This window comes from Neopsephotus bourkii, unplaced genomic scaffold (assembly GCF_033783945.1).
Source record: "Neopsephotus bourkii isolate Nb327-2 ecotype Australia unplaced genomic scaffold, CSIRO-AGI_Nbou_v1 NB_1080, whole genome shotgun sequence".
NCBI lineage: Eukaryota > Metazoa > Chordata > Aves > Psittaciformes > Psittacidae > Neopsephotus > Neopsephotus bourkii.
The window spans coordinates 566,673-584,083 of record NW_026901568.1 but is presented as its reverse complement, the minus strand read 5'-3'; the positions used below and the strand labels follow the sequence as shown (position 1 = coordinate 584,083).

Below are 17,411 nucleotides of genomic sequence, written 5' to 3'. Positions count from 1 at the left end.
ATGAGCACTGAAAACACCCCATTTCTGTGTTTCCCATCCCAGTTTTTAACCACCTCCCCAACCTGTTTCTGCAGAAATCAGAGTTGCTGGCTGCAGATGGATCAGAGAGTCCTGGACCATGACTTGCCCAGGACTCGAGGCCCAGTAATATTGTACTTCGCTGTTAGGTGAGTAATTGTTTCCACAAAGAAAAATTATCACTTGGGTTTATTTATCCTCGGGGGGGGGTGGGGGGTGGTGGTGTTTAAAAGAACTGATTACGGGTTTGATAAAGGAAATAAATGTCAAAGTGATGTATTAGTTTTAGGTGGAGTTTAAGTCCTGGGTAAGTGCTGCTCTCTTTTGTATGTAACTACGACATAAAGTACTTTGGAACCTGCTAGTTTTTAAACTATTAACAGGGTACTGTTCCTTTTTCTTTTTCTTTTTTTTTTTTTTGGTGCATTTAAAACCCTGTATTTTAAACATTTTCTTTGCCTGACTTCAGTCGTGCTAAATTTTCCTAGTTTTAAACAACTGTACTACTTTTCATCCTTGTTTACTCAAGGTTCTCCTGTACTTGAAAGGGATTGCCAATGGCTTCTTTGCTCACACAGTTTAAGCCAGTGCCCAGGAGGGAATAGAATCCCTGGCAAAGTGATGATTTTGGCCAATGTAATTGCATTACTTTAGGGCTTTTGCTGGCAAAGCTCTGCTGGTTAAGGGCCTGAAAAAAACATGTCCTGTGAGAGCGCTGTGCTGGCAAAAAAAGACCAAGCATCATATTCTTAATATTGTTGGAGTTTCTGTTTTCCTTACAGTCTGTGAGGAAAACGAGAGCAGACTGACCTCATTTGCTTTTCATATGTCACTAAATTTGTGCCTTGTGTGCTTAATTATTTGACGCACTTCCAAGGCAGAAGCAGTTGAGTACTTAGGTTGGTTGGCACCATTGCCTCATGTCCTCACTCCCCCTTTATCATTTAGGTCATTTAGGAACAGCCCAAACAAACTGCACTTTGTTTTGGCTGAATATGTGCTTACTGGTGATGGGGTTCAGAGCTTCTCTTCCCCACTTTTAAGAGGGAAAAAAAAATCCTGTTTTAAAAGGGATGATGGGCTCTTCAGTATATTCACTGTATTTGATGAGGGCGTAGGAGTGAATATATTGAAGGCAAACATATGACTTGAGTATTTCTTTGGCTGGGATTAATGCGTGATGTTCATTTTGGCCCTCCCTGTTGCATGATGGTCCTCTACAAGACAGGTTGTACAGAGACCTGGACAAGAGTTGATGTGTGAGAAGCGAGCTTGGAAAGATCAAGTTTTAGAAGCTAATTTTAAGCCTCACTACTCTGGGGTTATGAGATCTAGACCAAGCGAATAGGAGCCAGTGAGGTGGGCACTGAGCGAGAAGCAGAGCAGGAGGAGGATGCAGAGATAATTAGCAATATGAAAGCTGGCTGATCTGTAGGAAATAGATATTCAAGCAGAAAAGCCACTTCAAAACCTGCAGCTCCACTTTGTTAGAACTTTCTGGGTAAGTAAGTGACTCCAGGTCTTTGCCGCATGGCATGTGCTTTGGGTGGTTAGCTCAGACACTTATCTCATGTGAACACATTTGCCTCGTCATAGCCTTTTCTATAAACTCCCATGGGAGCAGCTGAATTACACAGTTGTGTGCACCCATGGCTTGAACAGGAAAGCATAGCTGGGTGTGGGGCAAGTGGCACAGAGGGAATGGGCAGAGCCCCAGCACTTGGCTCGTGTGCCCCTGGGCTGGATGGTCTCCAGATGTGGACGATGTGACAGGAGCAGGGCATCCCTCAGGCTGGATGAAATAGGCTCAGCCACGAGCAGAATGAATGCTGCTTTACAGTGTCACTTTGTTTGAGATGCAGGTGTAATGAGGCAGAGTGCTGTGCTGCTGTTCTCTTACAAGTGGGAAATGTGCCACAGCATCAGTTCTCAGTGTCTTTCAGCACCACACTGGACAGTTTCCAGTAGCAATACTGAAGGGGGGGGGGGGGGAATCCACCAGATTTTGCTGTTCAGTAATGAAACACACGATCAAATCCTTTCAGATGTGAATTCTTTTTCTTCAGCTGGCATAAACTCAGTCCAGTCACGTAAGCTTTCATATGCCACATGCAGCTGGTGAAGGGCTCTATAATGGAGATTTAGGACTCATAAAAGTGTCATTTTTGTTTCAAGGATGCTGACAGCGTCGGAAATAAAAGCAGAACATACATTTTATGGCGTTCCCAACATGCCTGTCATCCCCTGAATAACTCTATGGTCCAGTGTTCCCTATCTGTACTATGGTGATAAGAATGTGCAGCTTGTACCAGGGAAGAAAAGGAGCCTGTGGACCTGGCTGGGGCAGGGGACAACTGAAATCCACAGATCCTATGGTCTGTTCTGTACCACTGGTGACTGGGAGCTACTGCTCTTCAGAGCCAGAAATACCATCCTGCTTCTGAGGATGACAGCTATGCCTGACTCTTACTTAAGAGAAACTACAAATGCAAATGAGGCCATTAGTTGAGGAAAATGATAGTTTTGGTGCCGTGGAGGGAGGTCCATGCTGTGAAGGGCTGGGCTGGCAGCAGCACGGGAAAGGAGAGAGTGAGGCTCCTGCCCTTTGATGCTCTGCATTTCTGGAGAGAAACACTCGATTATGTTTGAAGTGAAGTTCAGTAAAGCTGAAAACACATCAAGTGGGATTAAGAGAAGGTGGAAATAGCTGTGGTTCCTACAGCTCTTGGTGAATGGTAATGGAAATGTAAAGTAGCCTTTCCAATGTCTGAGGCAGGCTGCTGGGCTTGGGTCTGCCCCTTGGACAGGCTGCATGCCAGTGAAATGGGTGAATTATTTCCTTATCCTGCAGAGGCATCCTGGGGAGTGCTTTAAAATTAATTTGATGGGACATGCCATAGGAATGTGAAGTATTAAAATGATTACTCTTTAAGGTATTGCTTGTCTTAAGTCAAAGCGTAAATACTGCATATGTTTTAACAAGAGCAGTAGGTGCTAGCTTTACTGCTTCCTACCATGCACTCCATGCTGGTGCTGTGGACCTCTTCCACCTCTTGCTGTGGATGTCTTACAAATCATTTACATCAAGAGTGGCTGGAGCCTGCGGCTTTGAGGAGCCTTGGGAGCACTGTGGGGCTGTGGGAGGGATTGGCCTGGTTCTGATAAACATAGTGGGCTGTGTGCCTCATGCTGGCCATTCAATCCTGCCACCATCAAAGGCAAGACACTGAGAAGCCCTGGTGTAGTCTGTGGTGGTGGCCCAAGTCCTTGCTTGGCTGAACTTGGCTGGAAAAAGTCTACCTTCTGTCTAGCATTGGTTGGGAGAGTCTGGACCCAATGCATTCATCCTCCTTAAGGAGCTGCAGAACAGGCATCCTGCTTGCAGATCCAGCTAAAGGAGGAGTGACAGGACCACATTCACACAAATTTGTCTCTCTAAATTGACTTGGCAGTTCCACACTCCCCAAATTATAGATGTTTTCTCTGCATCATTTGATGCATCCCAGCACTGTTTGGGTTGATGCCCCAGGTGAGTCAGAGAAGTGTACAGACAGGTTGTGTCTGATTTTTGGAGAGTGCCAGTGGCATCCGTGATGTTTGGTGTACTATAACAAACTGGGACCCATCTGCCAACCTTGGCTGGGCCAGAATGACCAGTAGTGGGATTGCTCTGGTTGGTGTGTGCCTCTGATGCAGCCATGGCCCTGTGAGGAAGCCAAGGCTGGGCTGGGGAGTAAGGCAGTGAGAGCTGGGCAGGATAGTGCCTTGTGAGGTTGAGCCCATTGCATCCCTTTCATGCAAACCCCTGGTTTTGAGGCTCCCATTGTTGTTAGGGTGAATGTGCATAGTAGGATGGAGTCAATCCCAGAGCATTCCTTGTCATTTTTATCTTGTTCCTGTTTGCTTGGAGCAAAGTTAATGGGGCTCAGCCCATGGCTGCTCTATGCTCCTGGAGGAAAGACAGTACTATGGAGCTGCTGCCAGCCCCTTCCCTCCAGCAACGTGCTTTTCCACTTCTGTGGCTTTATCTGCCTAGGAGGGATGGGTTTTGCTCCTTTAGTGTTTGGTTGGGTTTTCAGATGATAGGAAAAGTCATCAGATATCTACAGTCTATTGAACATGGAGTTTGTCATTCCCTGTGTGCTGTCGGCCTGTGATTTTCTGCTTGTTCCCTCCTAATAGCCAGGAAATTAAGTGCAGTAGCTCATAGTTCCTCTGCACCATCTTACTGCCAGAGAACAAAACACTGAGGAAATAAAATGATCTGGGAGGAAGATCTATTCAAAATCTTTCTATTCAAGAAAGTAACCCTTCATTTTTTAATTATTATTTAATTTTCAGGTTCTACATTGAAAGCATTTCCTTTCTCAAGGACAGAACTACCATAGAGCTGTTCTTCCTGAATGCCAGGTCCTGTGTACACCAGGTAAGGCTCAGTGTCCTCTGGAGCTCCTTGTGCATCTCCTCCTACCCACCTCACCTACCCAGTCCTGCAAACTTCTTAGCAGCTGAGTCTGATTTCTAGATCTTATTGAAGTATTAAGATCTCAGCATGTTTACTCTCCTCTTTTACTTAAATACTGATGCTTCAAGCAAGTGGATAGGGATGATGATGGTTCCCTGGTCCTGTTTCAGCCCTGCTGTGTGCTCACTACACTAGAATAACTCTTAAATACTCAAAAGCTTTTAAGTTGTTTGAAATCTGGGTTGTAACTTCGCAGGTAGGCTCTGTCTCAGTGGCATATCCTTCTATACTGCATAGCAAACACTCAAGTTAGACTTGTCTCAAGAAGAAAAGACCTGGGAGGTCTTGCACCCGCTGTGAACATGGCTCCTAGTTCCCTGATTTCCTGCCTTAACTCAGTCAAGTAGTAAAGTAATAAACCCTATGAAGTAGCAATCAAAGGTAGTTATTAAAATACTTTCTGTAGTTACTCTCTGCCTAAGAAGCTTCCATTGTTTTCTTAAAATGTTCAAATTGGTAAAGTATGTATTTTTAAAAGCTATTTCATGATACAGTAGCCAAAATATTAAATAATAAGGTAGCTCTGCTGCAGGTCTTAAAAAAGAGGTTTGTGGCAGCCACCACTGCTCTGCCCCTTATAACCAGCGGTGCAAAGCAGCTGTGCTTTAATGAACTTCAGCAACACCTGGGATTTACCAGTTTGACATTAACTTATGCGTCTGGTGCCTTTATTTTATTCATAGTTCAATCAGCCTAAGAGAGAGACTCGATTCTTACAGCCTTTCCTTGGAAACCAGTTCTGTACCATTAGCTGGTGGTGGAGCTCCATGTAGCCAGCCAAAGCTTTCACCTTTAATATGCTTCAGGTATTAGAGGATTCTTATTCAGTATCCAGTGTTCATTATTTAATGGTGGGATTAGAAACCTGACATGAAAAGTGGTTAATGGCAAAGTTATGACTGTGCTTTGCACAGGAATTGCTTTCTGGTAGAGTGGAGGAAATTGGGGCCTTTTTACAACACGCTAAAGTTTTCAAGATGCTTGAAGAACTTAAGGCCTCAGTGGTTAAGATCAGTAAAAAGCAAATCTCCATTTGACATATCTGCCACTTTAAATGAAGGGTTTGGCAACGCGCAGTCACCCTTTCAGGGGAAACTGGAGTAGTTCAACTAGACAGACGGCACGAGTAATTTTGGAACTGGAAAATAGGTCTGGTTTTAGGGTGGAATGTGAAAAATTAATGTGTTGAAACAAATGCTACTCGATTATAACATTTGGGTGTAATGTATGTGTTTATGCAAAAAGCATAAGAGAAATGTAAAAAACCTGCCCTCAGTGATCTTAGGCACACATGTAATCAAACCAATACGGAGTCATTTCTGGCCTGAATAAATACCATTATTCAAGCAGCATAACTTCCTCTTACTGACATGGAGTGCTGATAGCACATGAAGTGCTGATGGCACACAGGGTGCCACAATAAGCGGTGCATCATCCAGTTAAATTCAGGGCTTCAGGAGCTGGGAAAGGTTTGGATGAAGGCTGGTTCCATGGGGAAAACATGGCTGGTTTCCCCCCATGGCTTGTTAGGTGTGTGCTCTAACTGGTAGCAGCCCAAAGTGCCAGCTTCCCTGTATCTGCAAGGAAAACTGCCAGAAGCAGAGAGGGCTTTCTGCTGTGTCCGGTTTCTGTGGGCAGCAGGGGGATGAGGAACATTGCTTTCTCCTGGGAGAAGGAACCTTGGCAGAACTGGGTAATTCCACATGTAAGGAAAGCCGAGAGCCTTTGCTCTGCCTGTGGCACACTGTGCTGGGTGGCTCCACAGCCCAGCTTTGGTAGAAGCCTGCAGCCACTTAAGCAGAAACCAGTTTATTTACTTTCAGGGTTGGTCTAGTGGGTTTTAAGACTCAAATTAGCTCTTTTAAAAACATTTGATCCTACTTGGTAAACTTACAGTCAGTCTCTAGGCTTCAAGTAGTGCATGAAGTGCACACAGGGTCAACTCTGCTATTTAAGCCCATGTGGATGGGGATAGGAAGATGCACGAAGGCACCTTGAGTGCACTTACACAGAGGAAAGGAGGCACAGGCTCCAGGATGAGCAATACGAGAGATCCCCAGCTCTGGTGGAACAAGTGGCTGATGCTCGCTGATGACAGCAAAGAATGTTCCCTGGCATTTCTCAGTCATTAATCCAGCTCCAGGAGGTTTAGAACTGCCTCAGATTAGCTTTTCTTCCCACCCCTACTCTTCCCCATCTCCTTTCCTTTCATGGACTGAGGAAACCCCAGTGTCTCAAAAAGCAGCATCCCACTCCCAGCCCATGTGCTCAGGGTTGCTCCTCAACACACAGGGTGTGCTGGAGGATGCTCTGCCAGGGCCAAATCCCAACCTGGATCATTTCATGGAGCTTCTGCTCTGTGTGGGCCAGGAATGTGGGTCAGAGGATAAACGCTGCAATACCAGGGGTGTGAAAAGACCTGCATGGATAAGGTTGCTTAAAAGCCAGTCATGCTTTTTGTTTTCACAAAGCTCTTTCCAAAGTTTTCACAATAGCTCATTCTCCATAGGGGACAGAGCGTGTGAAAAGCCCAAATCCAGGGTGGTGCAAAGGCCTGATGCTTGATGGAGTTTGTGTTTGTGCTCTTGACATTCCTGAGTACTGGCATGTGTTGATAGCACACTAATGTGTAGGTACCTGTGTGTGCTTTAAAGGAAAATTATGTTTTCCTGGGCAGAGGATGATGCTGCCCTGCATACGAGATGGTGCATGTCAGTGCTTCTGCTGGCATGTGGGATGCACCACAAGAGCCAGCCAAAGGCTTGGCTAAACGCAGCCAGTGCCACCTCTGTAGGGGATTTATCCATGGTTTAATAAGGTTCAGAGGCTGCAGCAGGAATGTGTTTACTGTATTCTTTGAGCAATCTATGGGTGATTCTGCACATGAAATTCTGTGGGTGGCTATAACTAATCAAAGAGAATGATTTCCCTAATGAAGTCCTAATGAAGTCAGGCATGTGTTGGCTGCCTTGCTCCAGATGATTCCAGAGAGGTTTTGCTCCTAGCTGAATAAAAAGTTGGAATAAATAATTTAGCACATTAAATATATTAACTGATGACTATATATTATTAAATATAGGTTCTGAATTATAAATAATGGAATAAAAACCTGCATAAGAATTCTGAAAGGGGCAGAGGCTGGCTTGGTGCTCTGTAGTGCACATCCACATTGCTCTTCCCCACCTTTCAACTCCACATTCCTTCCTGCAAACCTCCCTGCTCCTTTCTGCAGATCAGGTGCCACTTTCCTCTGGCAGAGATTGGAGGAATCTGGGGCTTGTGCATTTCATAACCCCTGTAGACGTTTTGGCAAGGAAGGGACAAGATAACAATAAGATCCCTGCTGCCAAATATGTATTTCTTTCTACTCCCCACCCACTCCCCCACCTCCATGCTCTACAGTCAAAGCTCCTTTGTGCCTCTGGGGCTTTTGCTGTGACATGCTAGGTTTGTGTATCACTTATGACCTGTGTTGTTCCTTGCATAGTGACAGAACTTCTGCCTTGCCCTCAGCCCCTTCGAGCAGTGGGGGAACAGGGGGGAGCCCCTTTGTTCAAAGCACAGAAAGGCTGAAACATCATTTTTCTTTGGGGAATCATGTGGCAGTGTTACAGTTCTGCACCCAAATACAAGAACTGCTATGCACCGAGCAGGACGTGTACATGCTGCTCCTTTCATGTTGAGCTGCCTATTTATTCCCTGGTCTGATGCTGTAGTCCCCCTGCCTTCAGTCAAGTGTGGTCCAGCCACACAGAACCCATGGCTCCTGCTTTCCAGAATCCATGCTTTTTGTCCTGGAGGTTGGAGGAGTTATACCCACTGCCAGGAACAGCCTGGGCCACTGAGTGAGAGGTGAGAACTGGTAACTTAGATCTCCAGGTCTGTGGAAGTGCCTCCCATTCACTTAGTTAAAAGCTCATTTATCCATGTGCAATTTGATAGAATGCAAAGGCTAGAAAGATGCTTTGTGTATGTCTGGGCTGTTTTCTATGTGCCTGTCTTGGCTTGGAGAACTGCTGCTTGAAATCCTTGTGTGGTGACAATTTCAATTTAAAAGCTTTCTCTCATGTCATTGACTTTAAGAAGCTGGGTTTAGATGTACAGCTCTTTCTGAAATGTACTGTACAGCTGGAGTTTAACATAGAGAAAGCCTAACACTTGGTTTCACATGAAATGGGTATCCCAGGATTGATGTGTTTGCACAGCAATGGGGAAGCTTTAACACGTTCAGTGTGTTATTGCACAACCCATGACCATGGCTAGGATACTTTTAAGGAGGTGGGTGAGAACTGGTCACGCACATGTTGATGATAAATTTAGAAAGATAAATTAGTCTTTTCTTCTTTCAAAACAGCCAAGTTTGGAAAAATAACACCCTACTTGGCTAGAGAAGCACTGTCAAGTTTATTATGCATTAGAGCTAACCTCCATATAGCTCTGCAGCCCATACTGTTGACTCTCTGCCAGTTCTTAAAATATGTTCTGTAAACTAAGATCATGGTCAAGTTGGCTGTGTTCCCCTTTTCCTCTCTGTATTTGGGTGTTGGGGGGCTTATTTCCCCATTTGTTCCAAGGACTTGTAAGAATTGCTTTAAAAAGAGAAAAAGAAGTTAAAGGAAATGGAAATTTTCGAAGGAGTCTGTAACCATGAACGCTTCATGAACAGCGATGCTTGTTAGCACTTGGCAGCCTTAAGACCAGTGCTTACCAAGAAGAGCTGTTGAAACAGACCCCTGGTGTGAGCATAAAGCCTGGATGGTTTCCAGATCATGGAGAGCAAAGTGGTCATATATTAGAGAGCTCTTGAAAGTTTTATAACAGAGATTTCCTAATTCTCCCCCACCTCAAGGGAGAGGGGAGCATTCCCATGTAGCCTCCTAACACAGCATAGTCTGATCCTAGCCAAGGCTATTAAACATGCTCTGCCCATTGCCTGTATTTGCTGACATGTGGAAAGCCTAGGATGAGGATCAGCAGGACCAGTTGGCCTTCTGCACCTTCAGGGCTGTTATCTTCCATAGGTGCTGACGGTCACCTTCATGATCCAAAGCCCCTAAGGAGCATGTCAGTAGATGGGAATGATGGAGTGAGGTGAACACAGTGTGACAGGAGGAGGAGGCAGAACCCCTATGCTGATGTAAACTGGCAGATCTCCAGCCCCCTACTCATTACCCCATGAGACCTCACATGGGGCTGTGATGGCAGCTTGGGGAGGGACTTGGTCATGGTTTAGATATAGTCAAGGGACTCTACAGCACAGCTGAGGTTGGTCCAAGGCTTGTCTGCTGTACAGGTGATGGTGCTCCAGGGACATGTTAAGGCTCATGCCAGGGAAGGTATAGGATGTGTCCCAGCTGGGCTGGACCATCACATGTGAAGGTTCACTTGGTTTGCAGCCAAAGTTTCATAGCTGGCATCTCTTGGCATAGTAACTTCCTACCAGGTCTAAATACTGGTGTTAATTGCAGTGGAGTTTTTGCATCTTTGTTCTCCTGGCCACAGGGTAAAGATGCTGTGACAGCTCAGCCACTTGTGTTGCTGGTTTGCGCTGGGTATCTCACTGTGGTGCTAGGATAGGAATGCAAAAGGCTGTGATTATATGTTAAGTCTAATGATGCTTGCCATACAGCTTGCCTTACGAACAGGGAAGTCTTTATGTCTTTCTTCCATTTTCTGCTTTTACTCTTACATTAACACAAGAGAAGCAGCACTAAATGTGTTCCTGTTGCACTGAACTGTGCAGACAAGTCTCGGAGCAGCTGCTGCTCTCTCTGGAGTTTCATCTAAGCATTGGCTCAGGCGCAAAATGCAAACAAGGGAGATGGATGAGGGTGGCTGGCAGAGACAGCGAAATAAAAGAGTGTAACAGAAACCTGAAGCTGTTCCTCACCACGAGGCACTACCAGCTTTTGTTGGGCTGGATCAGACAAAGCTGCTGAGGTGGAAAGCAGCAGATTCTGCTGGGAGAGAGCTGCTGTGCACTCACTGAGCTGTGTTTGTTCTCAGGCTGTGGTCTCTTGAGTCGGAAGGGCTGTGAGGCTCAGTAGATGAAATGAAAGACACCATGGGCTATCTAAATGCTGTGAAGCAGCTGTGAGGCCTCCTGAGTTATTCAGGCTGTACTCCCCCATGGGGTAAATGCAGCACAAGCAGAAATCTGAAGTGCCCTTTTGAGGAGGGTCAGAATGACCACCCTTTAATTTGCTCTTGTATTGGCTTGTGTTCTGCATCTCCCACTGGCTTTGTGCTTTGCTTTACCCCCCTAATGTGCTGGAGGCAGACATTTGCTGTGTTTTCTAAACCCAGCCTTTCTGTCCTTGGGAAACTGGTCCCAGTTAAGATGCTCAGCAAAGTCTGGAGCTTCTACTGCAGAAGGGAATGGGATGGGGTGCCCAGTGCAAACAGCAGGTGACACCAGCAGGATTGAGATGTAGGTGTGAATGCCAGGAATTGGGATGGCGCTTTCAAGTTGGAGGGTTGCTTGTTTGCTGCCATTACTTGTCTCTGTGGTGTAATTACCCAGCACAGCCACACTGCCAGAGCGAGATGCCACATTTGCCTGACCTAGTTCCTCAGCGCTGCTCAGCCTGTGCCGTGTAACAGGTTGTGGCTGACAACCACTCCCTGCCCCAGGAGTTCAGGCTGCTCCCAGAGAACCCTTAGATGCTGAAAGGCTTCAAAGCTTTCTGCACTGCAGGAACCTGCCTTTGCATCCTCTGGCTCTTGGGGCACATCATGGGGATGCTGGGTCTCATGGGGAAAGGCACAGTGGTGCCGGCATCGCTTTGTTCACTTGTGCTGTGTCCACACCCAGCTAATTGCCTCCCTTGGTCTGAACACCTTGTTGTAGATATTTGGGTCCTTTCTTTCCCTCTGCCTAATTGCACCCTTCTTTCTCTCAGTATTTTTAATCACCTTTCAGTGGGTAATTATACTCAGTGTTGTGGCTGTCTTGAGTCTATTCAATCACTGTGTGTGTTTGGGGGTGTCTATGGTTAATATACATTTTTGAAAGGTTGGAGGGAAGAGGTGTGTTGGTATCTCAAGTCTCAAATCTTCAGGTGAAATGTGTTTGTTGTCAGACTTTAACCGCTGGAGGTTACACATGGTTTTAACAAACCATGTATGTTTTCCTGCCTTGCTCTCTCTGTAAAGAGTTAGAGGTGACAGTTCCTGTGTGTTGCTTTTTTTTTTTAGTCTGCTTTAATGTGAGTTTACAGTCCAAAGATTTGCTTAGCACAGTTAATGCTCATTATCATCATTCTTGATCTGTGTCTTGCTAGGATTTCAGACTTGTATCTCTATGACAGTAAATTCTAGTGCTGTTGCTGTGTCTAATGAGGGCTCACTGCCCTATTCATGACCAAGCTTGTGATTTTTATCACATTCATAAGTCTGTGTCTAAGTAGCAAAAGGCTTGAGCTCATATCTGAACCAGGGACTAAATTCTGCCCATAGGCACTGAAGGCAGGGGTTGGTCTTTACTAGCTACTGAGATAGTGACCTGTTTCTGGTCTACAGTAATTGCCACCCGGTTTGGACATCTGCTACAACCTTTTATTATTCTGATGTTTGTCAGGATGACAAAAGCCACCACCTGAATCCACTGGACTAAATGCAGTGTTTAGATAAGCCAGTGGCCTTTAGGAAAGCCACACAAGGGGCTGAATCTGTCTCGCTGGTTAAAATGATTGGTCCCTGTGCAAACTAATTGAGAAATATCAGTTTCACCCCCTCCCTGGAGCTGCAACCACTGGTCTGTTTAAACTTATTTACATCTCAAATGTAAAAGTCTCTCATTCCAGCATCAGAATTACATCCACCTACTTAACCTCATGCTGGTGACCTTGTATCCACTTGGGATAAATCTAGGAAAACCTCCCATCATCATCTCCAACACAGAGCCGTGTGAGAGCACTCACTGCCCTGGCTCCCAGGGCCCCCACCCTCAATGAAGTCTCTGCTTAAATTACCCTGGCAATTGCAGGCATTGCAAATGAATCTTTTCACAGCCCTTTTCCCCATCTATTTTTGAAATCTGACCTTGTTAAAGTGCTGCTAAGACAGAGACCCCCCCATCCAACAGCCTTGGGGCTGAAAGATGGTTATAAAATCAAAACACTGCCTGAGTGAGTGGGAAGAGTCACGGCTCTGTGCTCCTGAGTGACATGTATCGCTATTTGGATTTGTGTCAAGGCAAGGCTGTCCAAACTCCTTGACAGCCCAGGGCAGGGATGGATTACATTAGAGCATTATAGCAATTGGGGGACCAGATGGCAAATAATGTTATATTATGATGGAAAATAATTCCAGGCTCAAAGGAATTGTCCAAGAGATTCACTTGTATAAATTTAGTCTGTTAGATAAAGGCTGAGCTGGGCTTTGGGATCTCTTGGTTCAAATCCTTGCACTGCTGCTTAGCTCCTGTATGACCTCAGAGCAGTCCTTTTGCCTCCCTGTATCCCTTTCTTTGTTTTTTTTTTGCCCCTTCAAAGGGTAGGGGTTCTCCTGATTGCACTCTGGAAGGTGTTTCTGGTGCAGAGCCTCCCTCAGATTGGCCCCTGTTCTGGTAAGGCTATATGTGATAATAATTAGGGCTGGTCCACCCTGTTCTGAGGTTAGCAAAAGCTGGAGAGCCATGGTGGCAGCCCTGAGCCTGGGGTGTCCTGTTTGTCCCCTTTGCTCTGGTCATGCCACCTTCAGCATCTTTTTTGAAAGAGGTCATGTTAGGGGGGACAGTCTTACCTGTTCACTCCTCAATGCAGCTTCTAATCTAATGCATTCAAAGCTGAGGACATCAGCACAGCAAAGCCCTCACTATGAATGCAGAGACAGACTTTCATCACCTGAGGAAGGCGGTCCCTTTCAGCCTGTTCAGCCTCCTAAAACCCTAAATGAAGTGGTTTGTGGGATCACTTCTAACATTTGTGGCCATGCAATAGCAGCCTAGTAAAGTGACCAGAGTTTCTTAATGTTCGTATTTAGGACCAAGTTAAATACACAGAGGAGCAGCCTCTTAATTACTATTGCTAATTAGTTAATGGTTGTGAGGTGCTTTGAAGATGAAAAGTGAAGAGGTGCATGATTAGTAAGTCCCAAACACCCCTGTAATGCCAGCAACAGCATTGCTATGGGTCAGCAGGGACTCAGTGCTGCAGTAGCTCACAGAGTGCTGCTGAGTTTTTATTTGAGCCAGCAACAGAGGTAGTTAAATCTGGATGAGTTTCTTGCATGCTTAAAAGGTGATGAGCTGCATGTAGCTGATTCAGTTTGGGGCAGGGACATGGTCTTGATGAGCTTAAGGTCCCTTCTGGCCCTGTTTTCCCTGATACTGTGGTCCAGGGACCACTTTGCTGAGCTAGAGCCCATCTTTTCCTGCTGAGCACAGTGCTGGGATGACCTGATCTCTGTAATCCTCCCACAGCTACAGTTGGCCTCAGAGGCTCTTTGAGCAGATGCAATTTAAGTTTAAAGAAAGGAAGCTCAGATGTGCATGACAAAGACTAACCCGATACAGACCTGGAAGTAACAAAGTGCCTTAAAATTGCACCTATGTGAAGAGTTTCTGGGCTGTAATCCTTGCCTTTTTTTCTTAAGCATCAACATGAAAGGGATAGGAAGGAAGGATGAACTTGAAGCTCTTTTTTCCTCCTAACTTGTGATGTGCTCCTCCTTTTCTTCTAATAAAATATGTCTGGGAATGCTTTGGAGGCTACTTCTCCATAGCTGTTGCCACACCTGTTGGGAAGGGGAAATTCCTCTTGGTCTGCTGTTGTGGAGCAGCCTGGGGGAGTGCTGCTGCTGGAATGTTCTATTGACAAAGCTGGCAAAAAAACCTCCCTTTTCATGGAAGTTGAATTATTTGTTTGCTCACTTTTGGATTTGGTCTCTGTGGGCCAGACCTGCAGCTGTGGCAAATCAGCTCAGCTCCAGATGTGCCTTATAGATCTTAAGCTGTCATTTCCCTGTGCTGGTATGTTATTCTGTAGATCTTCCTGCTGCCCTGGGTTTGGCACTGTTTCAGCTTTTGGTCTGCTTTGTCCCCTCATTCAGCCAAATGAGGACAGAGGATGTGTTGGGCTCTCGGTGGCACGGGGCTGGCATCGTGTCCACCACCTTCACTTGCAGACGGTCAATGAGAAACAATAAATCTCTATTCATGGGCTGGTTCATAGCCTCAGTTTTATCCTTTGCACACAGTAGCTTTGATAACCCAAGACTCCAACTGTAAGGGCATCTCCTTCACTTTTCCAGTGTTACTGCTGGTGACAGTGTTGTAGAACCATGACTGGGACTTTTGATTATAAGAAACCAACTTTGAAAGACTGCATTTAACTTTGCAAGAAGGGAAAAAAAGGATTCTTGTGTAGTTTCGATGTTTTGGCATTTATCAGCTGCACACTGCTTAAGTCAGCAGATGCATAGTGCTGTCAGGATGGGTCTGGTTTGGGAGTAGGGTCAAGATACAAAGGAGGTTTCCAGCATAGGGGTTCATCAGTTTGTCTGAACACTGCAGTGTACTTGTGAGAACTGGAGGTTGTAAGATCCAGGTGCCGTGGGCCAAAGGAAGCTTAGTTAAGTTAGCCTTGTGATTGATAAGTATTACTTATCTAGCATCAGAGGTGTGCGTACCACTGTGGAACTGGGGTGGTGTGCTTCAAGCCATGAGAATCTCTCTTGCTCAACCCTGCTTGGTGACAAGTTTTTCACGTGTTTTTGCAGCACGCAGGATCAGGTCCCTGATGAGGTGTGCACAGTCATAGAATCCCAGACTGGTTTGCGTTAGAAGGGGCCTTAAAGCTCATCCAGCTTCAACCCCCTGCCATGGGCAGGGACACCTTCCACTAGAGCAGGTTGCTCCAAGCCCCTGTATCCAACCTGGCCTTGAACACTGCCAGGGATGGGGCAGCCACAGCTTCTCTGGGCACCCTGTGCCAGCGCCTCAGCACCCTCACAGGGAAGAACTTCTTCTTTGTATCTAGTCTAAATCTCTCCTCTGTCAGTTCAGGTCCATTTCCCCTTATCCTACCTCTACATGCCCTTGTCTAAAGTCCCGGTAGCTGCAATAGCGCAAAGCAGCGCCCGGTAAAGCGCAGTAAAGGAAAGAAACGTGTTCCGGGAGGGAGGGAGGGCGGGCCGAGGCCTTGCGGGGGAGGCCGTGCTCGCAGAAGGGGGTTGCACCCCTGGGGGCACACGGACGGCTGCGGCCCTTTGGAGCTCGCTGTGCCCGGGCACCGCTCGGATCCCCCCGGTCCCTCCCCGCGGCGGGGCGGAGCGGAGCGGGTGTGCGGCGGGGCGGGGCGCGCTCATGTCCCGTTCTCTCCCTGCACAGGGGCAGATTGAAGTGGAGAGCAACACCGTGTTCAAGTTGGCAGCGCTGGTGTTGCAGGTAAGCGGCTCTTCCCGTGCCGTTCCCCCCCGGGCACCCGTGGCTTGGGCTTGGTTTAGCCCGACTGTGTTCTGTTTCTCTTTTCCTCCCCCCGTTTACATGAAAGCATGCACATGGAGCTGTTTTTATAGTTTCTGCAGCTGGAGAGAGGGGTGGGAAAGGGGGAAGAAAAGGCGGAAAACTTGGGAAGTGTCTTCCTCAGGGGCAAGTGAGGGAAATGTTTATTTGGGGGATTTGAAATTGAAAGAAAGAAGAAAAACTCACCAAAGGAAGTCATGTATTTGGGTAGATTTCCATCCAGTTTATCAGTTATTCTAATTTATGTTCTGCAGATCTGGGAGGAGGAGTAGCTAAATTTGCTGATTATGCCTGTGAATCTTTCTAGAGCATATGTGTTTGATACCCCTGTTATGTTGAAATATGCGATGTCAGTTTTTGTTCTCGTTAATCGAGTTTTGTTGTACTCACACTCTGGTTATTTATCAGTTTCTATGAAATAAAACTCTGCCTTTAAGACACTGAGGATTTTTTCCCTATTGCATTCCCAGTGACAAAGTGCCACGGCAAAGCTGTAGCAGCTCCATCTGCCTGCACTGTTGTTTTCATCTCGAGTGAGCACAGTTCCTCTCAACTGCTGACCTGCCTGTAAAGCCAACATTTAGCTCGATGCAGTTGGCCGGAGAGAGAATTGTATTTCACTTCTTGTGCAGTAAAAGGGAGATTTGATTTGCAGTGTGAAATTCATCCCCCTCTTGGAAATGGTTTTATTTATAATGTATGCGGATTATCTACAGTTGGAAGCATAAAGGGCCAAGTTCTGTTCTTGAATGCATGTGGGCAGGCTCCACGCTTTGCATTGCATGTAACTGGGGTCAGGATCTGGCCCCGGAGCTGTGGGAGTGGGGAAGTGAACAATGCTGGGAAAATCGAGGACTTTTGAAGAGCTCCTGTTCTAACTCTGTCACTGTTTTTCAATTGTAGGAAGCTAAAGGAGACTATTCCAGGTAATAACATTTTCCTTTCTAATACCAGTGTGCTTGATGGATGTGTTTTTCTGTGTTGGCATTGTATTGCAAACAATCAAAACCAGGGGTAAAGTCCAGCTGCAAGCAGTGGCTGAAGAAAGTGAAATGCGCTGCTGGGCTGGATAAAATCTGAGTGAGTAATGCCTTTTGTGAGCAGGCTCTGAGGCAAAACAGCTTTTCAGGCCATGCCGCTTTGCTCCCCTTCCCGAACATGGGAGGGGGAGAAAGCTCCCACACTTCCTTGAACTGTGGCTTGGGTCCATCTGGGTGACCCTGCCTGTAATAGTGGCAGCATGTGCAGATATGGAGCCCGTCAGCTGCCCGCACTGGAGATCAATGAGCTGCTTTCTTGTGCAGCTGCCCTGCAGAGCATCTCCCTTCCCTCCTGCACTTGACCTGACACTTGTGTTGTAGCTGCTGTGTGACCCAGTTGCTGGGCTTTAAAAGACGGGGT

The 17,411-nt window shown here is 46.4% G+C and overlaps 1 protein-coding gene across 4 annotated transcripts in view; it reads left to right on the top strand.

Annotated features, from left to right (window-relative positions):
• Window positions 1-17,411, top strand: part of FRMD4B (FERM domain containing 4B) — a 139,090-nt gene that overhangs the window by 80,449 nt on the left and 41,230 nt on the right. For all 4 annotated transcript variants that reach the window (XM_061362076.1, XM_061362073.1, XM_061362075.1 and 1 more), the window contains 4 exons: window positions 75-167; window positions 4,360-4,444; window positions 15,876-15,932; window positions 16,914-16,936. In XM_061362076.1, the coding sequence (XP_061218060.1) occupies window positions 75-167; window positions 4,360-4,444; window positions 15,876-15,932; window positions 16,914-16,936 (258 nt within the window). The remainder of the gene's footprint in view (window positions 1-74; window positions 168-4,359; window positions 4,445-15,875; window positions 15,933-16,913; window positions 16,937-17,411) is intronic.